Raw genomic sequence first — 17,942 nt, 5'->3', positions numbered from 1 at the left:
TGATTCTTCTTGTTTCTATTATCCTAGCCACTAATTCCTTGCATAGAATCTCCTTGATTAACCAGTTTATTCAAGAAAAAAAAAAATCACCAACCAAACAAGTACACGTCACTCACCCTGACTGCATCTGTAGATCCTGATATGACTTCTGGTAATAGATGGTAGCTTTGCTGCTTAAACTAGGGAGGGACTAGCTTTCGTAACCCGTTATGATTTAACGGCATGGCGAGACGTCCGTACTTGCAAAGAAAACTGGCTTAGATGGGTCTGACTGATCGCTGAAAATTGATTAAATTATTAATTGTCAGTCGAGGCGTTATGCTTTTTTTGACTGATGGCTGAGAAGTACTGCTTGTCTCCTTTGTTTAAATAGTAATGAAGCCTGACATTATTAAAGCAAAACTATTGTTTTATCCGCTAATTTCTATTTTCATATAGCTGGAATTTTTCTCACAACAGCGCTCCCATTCATTGGCTATTTCATGGTCACATGACATCTAACAATCAAACTATTTACAGCAAACTGCCATGAGCGGGCAACATTGCGAAAACTATGACGTCAAACGGGAAACATTTCACTGTTACCCGCGAAATGTTGACCGCTGTTGCACGTGATCAGAGCGTGCAGTTGAAGGGGCCTAATGTTGTCGCTGGAATCCCAGCGCTTTTTTCAAAATTTGCTTTTGTTTTGTTTTGCTATATAACAAATCACTTAATGACCGGTCCCTTGGGCAACAGTGAATTTTGTTTCTCTCGAATCTCAATGTTTCCCTCGACACATTGAGATTCTCGGGAAACAAAATTCACTGTTCCCCTCGGGACCAGTCAGTAAGTGTTAATTGTTATACCTCCCAACTCAAATACTTTTTCCGATTGGAGGAAAACGTGTCACGTGTCATGGGTTAAAACTCACTAGCTCCCTAGAGCGAGCAAAACTCACTAATTCCCTCGGGAAACAACAACTTGAAATTTCGACTCGCACCTGATCAGGTCGTGCACCTTGAAACAGCGGCAAATTTGTGTGCCAGTCACTTGAGCCAGTCGACCTGATGTCAAAACGTTTCTCACTAGAGAAGGCATTCATTATTGCAGAAGAGGGATTTATAATTCCAAAAACAAATCGGATTAACGAGGGGAAAAATTTGAACATCTCGTTTCTTCGAGCTTTTAATTTGGCGCTAAGAATGGGTCGCCCGCGTTCAGCAACTCGCTCTTCGAGCGCTGTCGCCAGGTATAGGAAAATAGTTGTGTCATTTACAACAAAATATGCTGTTCCTCGTCAAATCAAACCCAGAATTCTCGAGTTAAACATTAGAAGGCGCCAAAGCAACCTCAGTATTGTCTTCAATTTTTGTTAGCTGCGAAGAAAAACACTATTATCGTGTCGTTGCGGCAGGAAAGCTCAGTTTGACTGCCGCTCGTACTGCGGGCACAGCCACCGTAGGCGTCAAGCAAATCATTTTTTCGCAGTTTTTTTTTTAATCGGGAGGTATACGTAACAAAACACTTAATGACTGGCACCTCGGAAAACAGTGAGCTTTGTTTCCTCTCAACCCTCAATGTTCTCCGAGGCGAAGCCAAGTGGGGACATTGAGGGTCTCGGGGAAACAAACCTCACTGTTTCCCGAGGGGCCAGTCATCAAGTGCAAATTATTTAATGCCATCTCCCGATACCAACTCGAACCTTTTTCAATTTTTTCTTTAAAAGGTTAGAGCTATCGGGAGTAAGCTGTAGCTCTTTTCGATTTTATTGCTGCCCCGTTAGTTGAACTTTTTAATTTTACAGTTTCGATGTATTTGTTTAAAGTGCTTCTCCTTTTGTTTGTAAACATTAAAGACTCAAAAAATCAGTTTTCTCAAAAAATACTTAACTCACACAGCCTCAAACTTGAAATATTTTACAATTCTACACAATTTTAAGATCAAGTCGAAAAATGTCGTGATGATTTAAAGCAATATTACTTGTCGAATCAATGTTTTTATTCGCATGTCCTGTCCTCCTTTAATATTTTCTTGATATTTTACGTATATTTTTCTTGGGAAATTTATATAATGTTTGATGCGATAGAGAAAGGTGATATCTGTGTTCGCGGGCGATATGATCACAATTATTACACACGTAGCCTTAACACTTACCCCGACCACTACAGACCGCTCCTTTTATGACTTCTTGTTGTACGTGGTAGCTTTGTTACTTAAACTAGAGGAAAACGAGTTATCGAAACCCGCTATGGTTTAACTGTCGTGGCGTCTGCTCGACTGGCCTTGAAACAAAGAATTCCTAGTATAATATGGATGTAATCCTGGTATGTTAGCAGTCTGGTTAACACTGTTAATTATTCTTTTACCAAGTCCCAGCTCCGGGGATACGTTGTAACGTTGAAGGAACTCTGCACAAATTAGTACTTTTGTAAAAAATAAATTCACATTGAATAAAACTACAGCTAGCCAATCAAACTGAGCCATGTAGACAAATGCTGTTATGTTGCTTTTATTTATGGCTGCCATATGTTTTCAAATCATTTAGCATATTGCGTCCATTCTGTGGTAGCAATTCTATAGCCGTAGGTTACAATGACATACAGAGAAAAGTCAGAACAAATAAATACATCCTATGAGACAGTTAAACTGTCGGACCATAATTGAACAAAATTCTTGAATCTGCTTACTTATCAGCAGTTAACGAGTTCGATAACAGGTGGGAAAAAGAAAGAAAGACGGCTTTGTATGCCTTAGGTGTTTAAAATACACGACACAACCACAATACGTGCAAACAGTGTGTTCAGTTTTACACTTTTTAAGGTTCAGTTATGCATAAATTCCAATTTTTTTTTTTAACTAAGTCATGCACACATGGTACATGTATATATCTCTCGTTATATATTTCTCTTATTTTTTATTATTATTATTTTTTAAGTAGATTATCAGCACGTTTGATAACTTGCTCAACTGACCTGCTGGCTTTATTTTTAACAGTTTGTTTTTACCATCCAGTCTACCTTTTTTTTGGTTTCATTTTTTTATCTTGTTTGCCGTGATCTAACATGATACCCTAGGTATAATGTTGATGTTGATGTAGCTGGTAAATAAATAAGTAAGTAAGCAAGTAAGTAAACAAGCAAACGAGCAAGTATTCAAATTCGCCAAATATCATGACAATGCTGTTGGAAAATTTGTTTTCCAAAGTTTGCATACATACAAAAGTTCATCCAAGCATACAAATTTTGCGCGTATTATTTTTCTTGTATTTGAATTATATAGAACTGAATTGTCAACTAAGGAACATTCACATTACGCCGGATTTTTGTTGCAGTGCAGATAAACATCGCACCGCTATATACCTTCATTCATGCTCCGAAAAGAGCCTGAAACAGAGCCAGTGAGATGTTAGTTTTCGCACAATGATAGTTCAGTAGTGGCGCGTGTTTTGTTGACTGAACCGGCGGTCCAATATCATAATGAACAATCAACTGGCACGCGCTAGCCAGACTTATTGTTTGATTAGTTGCACATCATCGCTTCACTGAACTTAAGACAATTAAGTTAAGGATCCTTAACTGTGCTTTGTTGTGTTAAGAAACTAAAAGCACACCGGATACAATTGTTGTTTGCGACTGATCCTGAACTTTTAATACTCCCAAGTGTTTTATAACAGAGCAAAACGCGTTTGAAAAAGCAGCTAATGTTTTGAGCATTCGCCTCAATTTGTAACGGCTTTTTTTACCGTATTGCTCCTGGATTTCGGAATGGAATAAGTTCAATGGAAAATAATTGTTTAATCAAATGTGCGTTTCCCCTCACCGTCGGTTACGATTGCTCCCGAAAAGAACTAAAAGCCTTTTGAATCAAAGTAAGTCAGGGCTTATTAGCGACGAAATTTTACGGTGGATATACGTGATTTAGCGTAAAAAATCGATAATCAACACCGGTTACTTCTTCTGAAATAACTGTTTTTAATTCAATGGTCATCAAACGGTTTTTATGTTTTCATAATTTAAACATATTTTTTAAAAAGCGTCTTGCTGAAGGTGACTAATTTTTTATTTAAACGAAGAAACACAACATAAGGCCTATTCCAGTGCAGCATAATGTCTATTGCACGTTGATTGGAACTACAACTGAACATATTTACAACCATCACAGAAAATTTGTTTACTGCTTTCGCTGTGCCTTTGATTGGATGAAAAATCTCTTAAGAAAACTGCCGAAGTCTCCCAATATTCTGTTTTATTTATTTATTTATTTATTTATTTTTTTTTACATCACGGTTATACAGGCAGAATCGATCGCGACTCCCTCAGGAAAGATAACTATTTCGCTCTTTACTTGTTTCACTATTAAATGTCAGTTATCCTCTGCAGTTTAAGGTCTCAGCCAGTTGTCAGGCTCAAAAGTACAATATGAACGTTTGGGTAGCTTGTCATTGATATACTACAGCTTTATTTCTAAGCGGTTAAGCACTCCTTCTTTTTTGAAATCCCCGTCCTTCTACTACATGTACGGTGACCTGGCCCGAAACTTGGGGCGATGAGTTCACTGAAGAACTATCCATGTTCGTGGTCTAAGTTAAGAACATCAAAATTCAGAAAGATATGATACAACCAAGCGCGTTGCTTAATACACAAAGATGTAACAGAGCGGCCGTTTTCAACTAGATAACTTCAGGGTGGATCTAAAATTTGAACTTACCAAAACTCATAGACTCTTTGACACAAAATTCGTTTATCGAATGATCGTTTGAATGACAAAAAGTAAGATACAAGCTCTCCCATGAAAGCCTCTAATACCAGCCTGAGATTTAAAACTGCTTTTTCACCACCGTAAAGCCCAATACATCAAACAGGTAATGTAATTGTGTGCTTAGATTTCTTATGAAAGAGCAATTTTTCCTCTAAATTTGATAAATATAACAAGCAATTTACGAAATTACATGTTTAGTGGATCAATTAAACACACAATGATGTTTTCCCTTTCTTTTTATTTGTAGCCTATGAGGAAAAGCGGTCGCTTTACTTCTGAATGAAAAGAGGAGGACTATTTTGCCTTAATGTCTCGTAAGAACAGCGAAATTGTACATCTCTTTTGAAATTTTACATGACAATTAACATAGATGAAAACTAGAAAAGAAAATGATCAAAACTGTTAAAGTTCTATCGAGAAGCTACTGGCGGACGGAATATCTTCGACACTCTATAATCCTCAGTCCTTTAGTCAAGAGGCTGTCCTTTGGCCCGCAAGCCTTCTTGAGTAAAGCAACAGTACCGTCTGCCATTGACTACCTGAAGAGAAAACAATAGCCATTATTGTCAAAAGAAAAATGCAAGAGTAACTTTGAGGAGTGCAGTATCGAGGAATTCCATACTTAAACCATCTGAGGGCACTAATGTCTTCGTAGATTTTGGCAATTTTTAGCTTGCGCACAGACCTCTACTATTTTTAGTTGTTTCACGCGGAATCTAGTGGGTAATTACGTCAAAAATGTTACTTATTGCTTTAGTGTTGGTTGTTTTTTAAACAAGCCTGGTTACATTATTAGACTGTTCCAGGCTTTAAATGAAAATGCGAAGAAGGAAAAAAATGATCGGACAGGGATGCAGCGACGAAATGAGGGAAGGAGAGGATGAGAGCTCATAGACAAGGATAATTGTTACAGTGAGAATGAAACAAGGATAACATCTATTTATCAACAATGACAAACCTAAAGTACGTTTCTCCCTGGAAAAGCGACCGTGGTTGTAAGTTTTCTCGATTTTAGTCCTCTGGTCTCTCGCTATCCAGGCATTCCACTAGGCAATCATTGCCTCAAAGTAGTGTTCAGAAATGCTGTCTAAAGCTGAAATGTGAGATATATAAAAAGTGAATCATATGAAAAGCTTTCAAACACCTTTCATATCAGTCGCGATTTTAGTGATATCACACAGCTCTTTCCTTGAATAAATTTGTTGCCTATGGCATATTTGTGTTGTGCTAAAGGAGAACGCTATTCTGTAAACCATACGAGACTAGCGAATCAGAGCAACTTTAAGCTACTATATTAGTGCATGGGCATAGCCCGCTTTCCAAACACTGAGTAATCCTGCCTTTTTTTCCCCGAGTAATCTAGTCATGCAGTGTGTAAAACAAGATCAATCTATTTGATACGATCTACCTGTAACGTTACTGATCTTGCCAGAACTGGCTGCCTGTCGATGCTAGCTCTTACACTGTTCGAACAGCGCTTTTATGAATCCCTCCTTTAGCGGAAGGTTAGTTTTAACCAACCGAACAAACAAATTACTTAGTGACAAGTATACCATGGAGGCGTCATGAGAACACTGATGCAATAGGACTATCGCCATATCTTGAATGGCGTTATAGGAATTTATGGTTTGTTGCTGTTACTACTGGCGGCTTAGTTCAGAAAGGTGAATTTCACTAGCTTGAATGAGTTTAAGTTACTGACCACTCATCCCGACTGCTGACGCCTTGTTAAGAACCTCAAGTCCAGCTTGTGCTCCTGGCATAATGAATCTCCTTCTATTCCAAAAGCGTCAATAAAACAACAAATAAATCAAAGAAGAAGCGTAATCGAGTGCTTGCACACCGGGATGTGAGGCTTCACCACTAGCTTGTAGCACCGAGATCAACTTCTTGGCTTCGCTTGCAGAATGACCTAAAGCTCAAAAGCGTGTTCCAAGTGATTTGGAGCACTGAGGAAGTGGTGCCTTTTAAAATAGAACGAACCGAGAAGGAACCAAATGACATTCACATGGAGGGCGGAAATCGTTTGAGACGAGGTGAATAACCTTCTTTGTTGTCTTGGTTTTGAGTTGTCTTTATTCCTTGTTGAACGGTTGATCTCGTGATTCGTCGTTAGTCAGATTATGTCGCATGTCCTGGCATATAACACAAAATGGAAGAAATGCATCGACATTTTAGTGCCAATAAAGGGCATAGTGCGATAATTAACTTATCACTTGAGAGCAGCAGTGAATTGCGCTTTTTCTAGTCTTTGCAACTGGCTTAGTAAGGTGTCATTATTCATCAGCCACTTGATCATAGCTGATGGCAGTTATGGGCTTGAAACTTTCTGGAGGATTAACTTGAATAGAGAGGCAGGGGGTGGGAGTAGACTGCGTGAGGGGAATTGTTGAGAGGAAGAGAAGAATAGGGGAACGAAATACTTCAAACACTTATCTTTCTTGGTAACCAAGGAAGTGAAATTTCTATTTAAAGGTAGTCTGCTGAACAGGCGGATTAGCGATTAGCTCGTGGTCGCGCTCTGTGCTCGTGTATCGCGTTTCGCTCTTTGCCCCGCTAAGACGCCTATGCGAGTTTAAATCCTTCATCTACGGTTTGCTAGCCACGAAGAAAGCCTGACGCAAAATAAAAACGAAAGACAAAAATATCTGATGTCTCATCTCGTGTTTGAAAACAGATTGTCTATATTTGAAAGAGATGAGTAGTTCTGTTAATTTGATGGCATTGTAAACGCCACATGAAATTAAGCTAACTGATGTTTTGCGGTAACAGTTCACAAAGCTGACTGACGAGGCTCGAAGAGCGAAATGTATTTTGATCTACCGCGTTTTACAGCTTTTATACAGTTTGCATATATTTACTTTTTATTTTTGAAAGACTAAGAGCGTCGAATGTGAATAGAAGACGTGATGTCTTCATCCTATTCTTCCAGTTCACAAATGTGCTACTGAAACCGAGAACAAAATACTTAGTTTAGTTTTTAAGAAGTCGGACACTTTATGGTTACACTTTGCTGATAAAATAGCGAAACCGAAAAAAAAAAACCTTCTTCAGCAACAACAAATTCAGTGGCAGACAGCTTTTTCAAGTCGTTAACGGACTTGCCACTATGACGACCGGATGGAAATTCCACTGCTCGTGGGCTAGTTGGACATGTTCCTGTTATTTAGTAAGCGGCGGTGTCTGTAATGAGGTTCCAGGTTCAGGTAAGTTAAGTTTAAATACACAGGATGTTGAACCCCAAAATAGTAAGCGGAATAACTGATTTCTACATAAACAAGACACCTGGTGATCAATAGTGTAACGAACTTCGTCAACAATACAACAGAACTTTTGTTCTTATAGTTAGATGCAAATGACCCTCTTCAAAATGCTTTCGCAGATCACGGAGTCATCATGAAAATGCTGATCCTTTTAGCATAATACATCAAGATTCTCCACACGTTTCCACTACGTTCTTGTTGGTGAAACTCTGAACAAGTTATCAGCTACAAACTCTCTTTATTTATTTATTTATTTATTTATTTATTTATTTATTTATTTAAGATGTTCGGTTCTGTATTTGTATGCCTGGCAAACTTGAATTAGCCCTATTAAAACGAAGAGCTAAATTTTTAGTTACAGTTCATGAAAATTAGGTTCCACAGGTTCTGTTAACTGTCTATTGAAGGTGTACTCAAGGTGTTAGCTGGAAGTTGATAAAAACTATTGTTGTTCAGTTTCTTAGAAAGTGAAGTTTGCACAAAACGGAAGAAACTTTGACACCCCTGATATTTACGCTATGTAATGGATGAAATCATAATAGTTTCGTATAAGAACGGATGTAAATTCCACAGTTAATAAGCCTCTCTCGTTGGTCCAAGCATTTACGTAATAAGCATATATATTCTGTACAGGATTGAGTAGGTCGTCTGTATTGATCTAGGCTGTGAAAGAAGCAGACAAATTTCTGTCAAAATCGCCACCATGGAAAAGATCTTTAAAGGGCTTGGTAAGTCAAATAACCTTACTTATTTACTTTGATTCGTGCGATATTTACAGGGAATTCACTTCAGTTAGGGCCAAAATAGGCATTCTTCTTACGCAATCATATCCGACATAATACAGGTTCAGTAACCGGCAGGTTCTACAATTCTCACCAAGAATGGCAAAAGGCTCCGGATTGGGTGAAAGAACATTACAAAATAGAAGAACAACAACATTGCGGAGATATTAGTGAGTATTATTCTGGTATTACTGCATAATTGCTGTCGTTCTAGACTTGAAACTGACCACGGCCTGAATATGCATCTTTTGGCAGTCGCAGGCATCGTGGCGTCATAGATTACTTTCCGAGAAAAATAAACTTAAATTTTATCTTTTTTACTCCAAGGAAATTTATTGCTTATCAATATGACTTCAACGCCGTAACACAGTAGTATATGAGGGCCGTGTTTCAGCCTGTTTGCGCCCCGAGTAATAAGCTGATATTTACGTACAGGACAAGGTCTTAAAAATTGTAAATTTATAACCAGGTGAAAATATGGCACTGTGTGATAAGTTAGGGTTAAAAATTTAGCACCTATATGGAAGGTTTGGTTTTTTAGTTTCGTTACAACTGGTACAAGTGTAGATGATACTTTTTGACGCCATGGACTGGAATCTGAAATGTCCAAAATTAAACACATCATATAAAACTTATTCAAAGTGTGATTTCATCGGCAATTTCTTATCATTTCTCCATTTATAATATCTAGACTCTATTCCAAGTGGAGCCTTGCAGGGAGCCGTCAACGCAGTGGCTGAATACGCGAAGCAGAATCCTGCCGATGCCACCCAGATGGGCATTAAGATCGCCCAAACCGCAGGCATCAAGCAAGAATATGGTTTGGCATTTGCCTCTGGATTTCTTGGTACTGCCCGTTTTGAAAAATCGGAACAGAAGAATTAAAGAGAATGACCAGAATACCTCAGAAGTTTGCCTGCAAGTTTTACCAAAGAAAGCAATGGATGAAATGTGTTGAATTCTTGGCTTCATTACTTGACAGAAATAATTTCATGAATAAAAGAAATATGAACCTTAATAAGAAGGGCCCGGGCCGAATCCTTGGCTTGTATCATGCTATGAAGTGCGGGGTAGGGGTGGGGGGAGGGGGAGGGAGAGACGAGACTCATAAGGAGACTCATAACACATTCTCGTCATTTAGCTACGCAATCCTTAGGCGTTTCTCTTGTTTTAAAATAATTTGTAATCGGCCTTACTCGTCTTGCTCGTCTTGTGCGGAGGCGCAGACTATTCGTCTTGCTCGCCTCTTTTGGCAGCTTACGCCACAACCCAAGCGCGAAATTTCGTTTTTTCGTTGGCTTAGAAGTCTGAGAAGACGCTAAACGCAAGTCAAGTAACATTTTGGGATCTTCTTTTTGAAAGTATTTTATCACTTAATAAATGAAAAAAATAATAATAATAAGATAAAATAAAATAGCGCTTTGCATTTTTCTCCTGATTTTTTCCGCCATTCCGCTTCCCGCCATTTCCCCTCCGGCTTCCCGTACCGCTCCCGCTCTCTATTCTCCCGGGCTCCTGCCCCCTGTCCCCTCTCTCCACACACTGAATTAGTTTTTCCTAAGAAGGGCTTTCAAGGACGCACTTTTAAAACTTTTGCGGAGGCATAAAGCATGTCTATAATACTGCTTAACATGCAACACAGTTCTATTTATGGTTCAATGAACGTTACGTTTATTCTACAATCACCTTTTTCTAAGCAACACTTATCAGTTGTTTGTTTTATCAATCTTGGATACATGCAGAGCTGCAATTAGTACTTCTTATTCAAAGTACAGAAGGAAAACTATGATATACTAAAATTAGATGGTTTTAACTCGCTTGAAGTAATCGGTGTTTCCTAGCCTAAAAGGCCTCACGCGGAAAACGGAAATTACAGTGTAAATTCCAGCTTTATTTTTTTTTACTAAGTATTACCTGTTTGAAGGCGATGATAAAACGCTGAGCATTTTTGGCACAAAGTCTTACAAGTCATAATCTATCTTATTTTAAAAAAGTGGCAAATTTCCAGTTATGACACACACAAAGAAAAACCGCTTATGATAAGAACTTTCACACACAAAAAAGTTGTCCCTGCCAAAAGTTTAAAATGTCAATAATTAAAATAACGAAAGCAAACATTAATATTTCTCAAATCTCACAGTTGACAGTAAGTAAACTCAAAATCAAAGTTGAAAATCCAGCTAGTTAGAAAGTACTTAGTGTAGTTGAAATGGCAAGCTCTGTTTTACCCTGCTGTCACTATTTCAATTTTGTGATACCATATAAATGTTGGACCTATTTTTCCAAAAGCAGGAAAGATCAAGATCTCCTTTCTTCTCGTCAAGATTATAAGAAGGTTTTCCGCTCGCGAGAGAGGAAATTGTCATTCACATTATAAAGCAACTAGAAAGTGTTTGATTGTCATAAATTTGATGCTACTACCCAAAAACATAAAATAGCTGGGATGGAACATTTTTATGGCAGAAGTTCTTGTCTTAAGAGTTTAGCACTGGGCAGTACTCGCCTAGCATGACCGAGCTATATTAACTGAGCCAACCAAGATGGTTCTCAGGGGTCAAACACACAGTTTGTTGATCGTTCACACGTTGACCAGATAGTTTCCCACCGCCCAGGAGATGTCAATCCCTTTGGCCATTTTCAGAACGGTGTTTGCTGCGTAGACGAACTGCTGTAGGGCATTGCACCTGAATCGCTCTTGGTATGGTGTCTGATTCTTGTCATGGTACACAAAGAACAGGACATTATCCTGTGTGCCATACTGCAGCCTGGAATCTATTTTCAGCTTCTGTGGTATATCGTATCCACCCTGAATGTAAACGGGCACACTGTTACCGTTGCCGGTGGTGTAGTCGCACAGGACATAGTTTTGACTTCTGTCTCCACCAAATCCAACGAATGAGCCCTGCTTCCAGTTGACGGTGACCGTTTGTCCCCTGCTCTTGAGCGTTAGGGTTTCGCCTTTCAAAGAACCCATTGTAGCGGATTCTAATGTGATAAAATAAAGAAATAGATGATCAACCGCCGTTAGTAAAGATTTCGATATTGTATTTTCGAAATAACTTTCTGATCTGTACAATATGTTAGCGCTCACTGTCAGCGTTAGTCAACGGCGTTCTCAGTATACCACAGTTAGCTTGTTACCCATGTTCATTCAACGCTATGAAACTATGATGATAAAATTAATATAGTGGCATCAAATGTAGTTTTCCGGGAGCAAATGCGGTCAACATATGAAAACATAAGTTATACACCAGAATTTGCGAGGCTCAAGAAATTTACAACAGTTGAACACAGAGTTATGGCGATAAATAGTCACGAAATCCATGAAAAGAAGTGTTGACCAGAAAGATAAAGCACAATTTTCAGTTCGCATCAGTTTTTTCATTCCGGTTCGGTATTAATAATCGCCAAACTGCTAAAGGATTGCAAGTGTACGCAGCTTTAGCTTTGACTGAGAAGACAAGGCTCTAAATAACTGCTCGATCTGTTTTTACTTGTTACCTTTCCTCTAGCTTGTGAACGGCAGAAAAATTGAGTTCCAAGAAGGATCAAATTTGCCTTTTACAAAATGTATTTAAAATAAAAATGATAAACAAAGACGTGCGTAGTAACCGAGGAAACTGAAACGGCAACGAAAAGGAACTCGGAAAAACATCGAAGATCGAACTGGCAAAAAGATGGAACGAAAATGAAATCGGCTGTTGATGAGTAATGTGACAATAAAACACGAATGTATATCGTAAATAACGAAAGACGATAAGCAAAGTAAGGGTTTTTGATCTATAGACCTTCCTCGCTTATTTTGAAAATTTCTAACTAGTCGAAATGAGATTTTACTAGGTTTTTAGTCAATGCAAGTCATAAGAGTAAGAAATACTTCATCAGAATTTAATACGACAAATAAAGTTAACCTGCATCTGTTTCACTTATTATAACAAGACTACATTCGTTGTGGAGTTTTTTCCCTAAAACTGTGCTCGTTTGGTATAACGGACTTTTGGTGTCATTTTAAGTTTAAAACGTACTTACAAGTTTGTAGAAAGCAATGCAGGTGAAAATTGACGTGCCTTGAAAGAAGAAAAAGAAAAAAACTGTTAGATTAATTTCCAGCAGCAGATTTGCGGAATATATCTCCCTAGACGGGACAAAGACATTACCAACAAATAGCTAGTTATCAAAGATCAGTTCCATACCTTTGAAGGTTCCAGTGAACGATGACTAGTGCAAGAAGACGTTAGAACTTAAATAGTCCGAAGAAGGACTCAAACGTCACCGTGTCAATCAATATATGGGCGGGACTAGAAAGAACACATGAATCAATAGCTTCCTTTGCTATCTTTGTTTGATGTGTTTTTTTCCTTTTGGAAGTTTGGTCTCATAGTTGTAAATTGCTCCTTGATGGCTCAAATAATGCCAAGAATTTACGCAAATCGAAAGAAAGGCGGAGTTAGTTCGATGACTGGAATGAGTAGTTTGTAAACCGCCTCTTCGGGATGTTTGATCTCGAGATCGGAATTTGTTCCTTAAGCGTCAGAATAAAGGTCCATTGAAGTCTAATAAAGATTTGTGGGTGGGATTTGATAAATTAGTTTTTAATTTGTGTACAGGGGTGAATAGCGCTCCTTGTGATCTTTGTTTTGAGATGTTTTTATTCCCTTTGGCTGTGTGACCTCGTGATTGGAATGTGTTCCTTGATCATCAAAATAGGGTTTGTTTATGTCAGTACAGGTTTCTTTACTTGTCACTGTTTCAAGACGTTCCTATTTCCAACAAAAGGATTACATCTTCACTATATGAATCAAGGGAGTGACTTGATCATTATCTCAACCTTTGGTATATCGATGAATAGCGCCCTTTTTAGAACTTATTTAGATTGCTTTTGTTTCTGTGTTGAATTCTGTTCTGACTGGTCAATTATGGCGGTCTTTCTCTCAATGGGCAGTTTTCTCGTGCATAACAGCGACAACCACAGGCAAGCCAAGCTCAATATGTTACGTAACAAACGCTTTAAAGATTGTGTATGGGACAATAACCCTAATCCTAAATATGCTAAAATAAAGCTATTGATGCAGAAAGTAAACTTCACTAAACTCAATGAAGGGATGTCTTTGTATCTTTTATGAAATTTGAGCACAACATTTGTTCAATTTAGACGAGTTTGTGGCTTACAGGTGTTTTTGATGTCGTTGGTCGTAGTAAAACGCTCGTGCAAAACCACTGTTCCGTTCATTAAACCTTTTGTGATTCTACGTTCCCGTTGTGTTTTGAACTCAGCTACATCTCCCTGCAAGTTCCCCCAACTCTTGCAAGGTGAAACACAGACTTATAATTTTCATTTAATAAGGTGTATTGTGTTTTCGGGTGGTTTCTCATGATGGTTCACATCACTAGGTAAGCAGACATTAACTACTGGAAGAACTTGACATTTCCTTTGGGTCCTCATCACCTGCCGATATTTAATTGCTGAGCCGTAAAATTTTCTCAGTTGTGTAACTTTACTCAATATTTCTTTTCTAATCGACTTCAAAGTCCAATTGCTGAATTTTTTTATCAGGCTGATGCAGTAGATGTAAATTATTATTTTTACTAGTCCAAATCATCTATTATAGGCAACCGGATGCAAATTCTGCGACAGATGGATTTATTGAACCTGATCCTGTTCGTTGGGACTTAGGCTAAAACCAGTTTCCAAAACAGTTAAACAGCAACCGGAATTACAAACTTGGGGAAAATAAAGCAATATTCATTAACGGATTTTGCTGTCTAGTGAGCGGATGTAAATTCCACAGAAGGTGGGCGTTTGCATATGTTCCCGTTATTTAGAGAGAAGCGGATGTCAATGAACCATGTTCCAAGTTCAGGTCATCCAAGTTGAATAGACAGGCCTCTGCACGTTAACACAGAAAGCAGATCAAAACACTTCAACAAAAACAGAACGATTATCAGTTAACAGGCCTTTTGTTCGAGTTATGGGTGGGTAGAGATTCCAAGGTACAATGGGCTACTTGAAAATGTCGCCCAGAACACGAAAACGACAACTCAGTTTTCAATGACAGCTGACAAGAAAGGAAAAGAATTCCTACTTAGGGCACACAAGCTCTTACCTTTTTATTTTTCTTTTATAAAAGAGATGAAACCTTGCTTCTAAGATGAGACTGAAGTATAAAATCATTTGGAACCAGAGTTAATTAAATATAATGGGCAATCAAGTTTCTCCGATTGCGTACGCAGGTTCCTGGAAAACTGCGTAAAAACTCACCTATAGATCGCTCGGCACGATTTTGTTTAACGATCTGAGTCTCATCTAATATAATTTATAACTGGAAAAGAAAATTATCTTATTGATAATAACGATATAGGTATTAATTGTAGCAGGGAAAACATAGACGAGTTCGAAGAAGGGCACATACTAAGCAAAGAGGTTATTGTCAAGCCATGATTTAATTAAAACCAGAAAAAAATATAACTTCTGTTTTTGAGAAAAATGAAAACATATCATCGCTTTTTCTTTCTATTTCCAATTGACCCAGTTTCTGTGTTTTTAAACTTCGCCTCGAGAAGAAAAAAGACGCCAAGTCGAAACTACTCACAATATCAATAAGTGAGAAAAGTCTGTGCCTTCTAAGCAAGTATCCGTACTGAGCTGTTTTATGCCCCAATAGTTGTTTAAGCATGTTAAACAAGTCCCAAGTTCTTGTGGTCCGAGGCGAATACACAGGATGTTGTGAGCTAACATAGCACTGAAGCGGAAAAACAAACTTTAGATAAACACAACAGTATATATATATTATTATGACAGCGTAAAAAGACTTTTGTTGTTTATGAGTAGATGCAAATTCCACAGCGAGTGCACCACTTGAGATATTTGCTCAGATCATGAAAGCCACAACGCAGTTTTCTAGGATAAGAGATATTCACTCGGAGACAACTGCCAATATATTTTGGGAACGTTTTTTCTGAAGTGAATGCATTCTTTACTCAAACTCCTCGGCCAACTTTGAAATCTTGAATTTGAGGAAAAAAGAAATTCGGGATCATTTACTGCTTGGAATAAATAAACTTGGCCAATTAATTCAACGTGAGTAAGTTCCTAGTGTAACAATCTAGAGGAATACATTTGTTTCTGAAACAGCGTAGAAAAACAATTCGACAACTTTTAGTGAGATATTTAAACATGGGTAAGTTTTGTGAGGATCATTTACTTCTCGAAATGAAATAATTGAGTTAATAAACTTGGCCAACTAATTCAACGTGACCAGGTTCCTTGTGTAACAATCTAGAGGAACACATTTGTTTCTCAAACAGCGTAAAACAACAATTCGACAACGTTTAGTGAGATAATGGTAGTTTTCGAGATACATTTCGGAGAAATGTACGTTGCTGATTGATTATCATCGTTTCATGGTTTATAAACTTTTGTAAGAGAAAATGATCTTGACTTTTGTAAATACTTAAAAGAATGGCGCCTATGTGATTCCTTAAGACATTTGATCACGTGGTCTCTAGGAGAGAGAGGTCTTGTTGTTTGACTTGTTTAATCGATAGTTGTTCAGATTGCAACTAGCATTTCATTGGTTAAGTAAGCACGTGATGCTCTCGTTGTTCTACGTTTGAAAATTTTGCCATTAGGTTTAGGTCAGTAGCGAGAAAATTCCTAATGCGAATGGAATGAAGACGACTACTAATAATAAACATAAGAGGAAAAAAAAACAACTCAAACAAAGACCCCAGATTGCTTTTAAAATCACGCCCTGAATTGCGCTCGAACGGATGGAATTGGTTACAGCTGATTTCATAGCAAATTCAAAAAATAAACTATTAATTTGGGATCGAGGAACAACTTTGAGTCAAGAGATCGGGAACAACAAGAAAAGACTAATTGGTCTCCACCAGAAGCCAATCAATTACACTCTTTAGTGACGAAGTGACAGTTTAAAATTCTCTCTTGAGTTTATTTAATGTTGACTCTTTTAAAAGACCCCTCATTCATTCCTGATTGATTGAGACCGGGGCGGTACTCTGTAACTACGTTTACGTTTCCGAGTGAATGGAGGTGTCTTTCTCTGAAAAGATGAGAAAATGACAATCAAAGTTGCTCTCCTTTAAGATCTGTAGTAGTTTTGGTGATTTGCTCTGCTAGGTTTAATACGGTCGCCGAGTTGCACAGAAAACGTCTGAGAAACAGTCGTCGGTCGCCGAATTACGCAGACGGTCGCCGAATTACACAGAAAACGTCTGAGAAACAACTCACATTGTCAAAATTAGTAATTGTTAACGTTGTGTGGAGCTCTGAACACCTGATAAACTTCCTTCGTGCATGCGCAAGATACTTTTATTACATGGCATTTTTGTATATTTGTGTCTTCATTTCTTTTCTTCCCGACACTGAATTTAAAAAAGCAGAAGCTTTTGTAAACTAGAAAGACCCTCTAGAAAGAAATGTCAAGGGATTTTGCTTTGATTGCTTTGCCCACTGCAAGTGAATACGAATGTCATCCGAGTAGCTACGGCATGGCGAATGATGGGTTGACGATTGCGAGCGGCCGGAAAGCGCAAAGAGAGCTTTAACATAGTGTGGGATATAAGACATCGGTTCTTTAAGGCGTAAAGTGCTTGTCTCATCTGATAGACCTTTGCAAAGTCGGTTTCATTCTTCGCAAACGTCTATATTCCTTGTAATCAATAATATATCAGCATTATTTTTCCGGTTTAACAGTAATGTAGAGTAGCAAAAGCAAGCAACTTTATATCAAAGACGAGTTTGATCATTAAATAAAATATTGCCGATTGATTCATGTTTTGTGATTCTGTATCCATCCGTCAGTTTCGGAAATTCTAAGAACACCTCGCAAAACTTAACCATGTTTAAATATCTCACTAAACGTTGTCGAATTGTTTTTCTACGCTCTTTCAGAAACAAATGTATTCCTTTAGATTGTTACACTAGGAACTTACTCCCGTTGAGTTAATTGGCCAAGTTTATTAACTCAATTATATCATGTCATTCCAAGCAGTAAATGATCCCGAATTTCTTTTCCCTCAAATTCAAGATTTCAAAGTTGGCTGAGGAGTTTGAGTAAAGAATGCATTCACTTCAGAAAAAATGTTCTCAAAACATCGTATAGGTGGCAGTTGTTTCTGAGTGAATATCCCTTCC

General features: G+C 38.0%; 3 protein-coding genes and 1 long non-coding RNA gene across 4 annotated transcripts in view; 1 reads left to right on the top strand and 3 right to left on the bottom strand.

The window, feature by feature from the left end:
• The window catches only part of LOC110041673 (cationic amino acid transporter 4-like), a 10,065-nt gene extending 7,664 nt beyond the window's left edge, over window positions 1-2,401 (bottom strand). The window contains exons 1-2 of the mRNA XM_020746981.2: window positions 2,137-2,401; window positions 117-278 (exon numbers count right to left, since the gene is read on the bottom strand). The gene's annotated coding sequence lies outside the window, so the exon portion shown is untranslated. The remainder of the gene's footprint in view (window positions 1-116; window positions 279-2,136) is intronic.
• Window positions 2,402-4,961: 2,560 nt separating this feature from the next.
• Window positions 4,962-6,800, bottom strand: LOC110041801 (uncharacterized). Its single transcript, XR_002295804.2, has 3 exons — window positions 6,443-6,800; window positions 5,699-5,833; window positions 4,962-5,279 (listed from the first exon to the last, which is right to left on the bottom strand). It is a non-coding gene; the product is annotated as an uncharacterized LOC110041801 (long non-coding RNA).
• Window positions 6,801-8,596: 1,796 nt separating this feature from the next.
• Window positions 8,597-9,809, top strand: LOC110041799 (uncharacterized). The gene is made up of 3 exons (XM_020747132.2): window positions 8,597-8,731; window positions 8,848-8,955; window positions 9,477-9,809. Exons 1-3 carry the CDS (start codon window positions 8,707-8,709, stop codon window positions 9,668-9,670), a joined length of 327 nt encoding a protein of 108 aa, XP_020602791.1. The 5' UTR covers window positions 8,597-8,706; the 3' UTR covers window positions 9,671-9,809.
• A 618-nt stretch (window positions 9,810-10,427) lies between these two features.
• Window positions 10,428-13,033, bottom strand: LOC110041683 (uncharacterized). Its single transcript, XM_089277195.1, has 3 exons — window positions 12,979-13,033; window positions 12,815-12,852; window positions 10,428-11,770 (listed from the first exon to the last, which is right to left on the bottom strand). Exon 3 carries the CDS (start codon window positions 11,757-11,759, stop codon window positions 11,364-11,366), a length of 396 nt encoding a protein of 131 aa, XP_089133321.1. The 5' UTR covers window positions 11,760-11,770; window positions 12,815-12,852; window positions 12,979-13,033; the 3' UTR covers window positions 10,428-11,363.
• Between the last annotated feature and the right edge of the window lie 4,909 nt (window positions 13,034-17,942).

The sequence above is a fragment of the Orbicella faveolata genome, unplaced genomic scaffold (genome assembly GCF_042242905.1).
Source record: "Orbicella faveolata isolate gen_17 unplaced genomic scaffold, um_ofav_v1 contig_12, whole genome shotgun sequence".
NCBI lineage: Eukaryota > Metazoa > Cnidaria > Anthozoa > Scleractinia > Merulinidae > Orbicella > Orbicella faveolata.
Note: the sequence above shows the minus strand (reverse complement) of the source record. Positions and strands in the feature narration are given on the sequence as shown.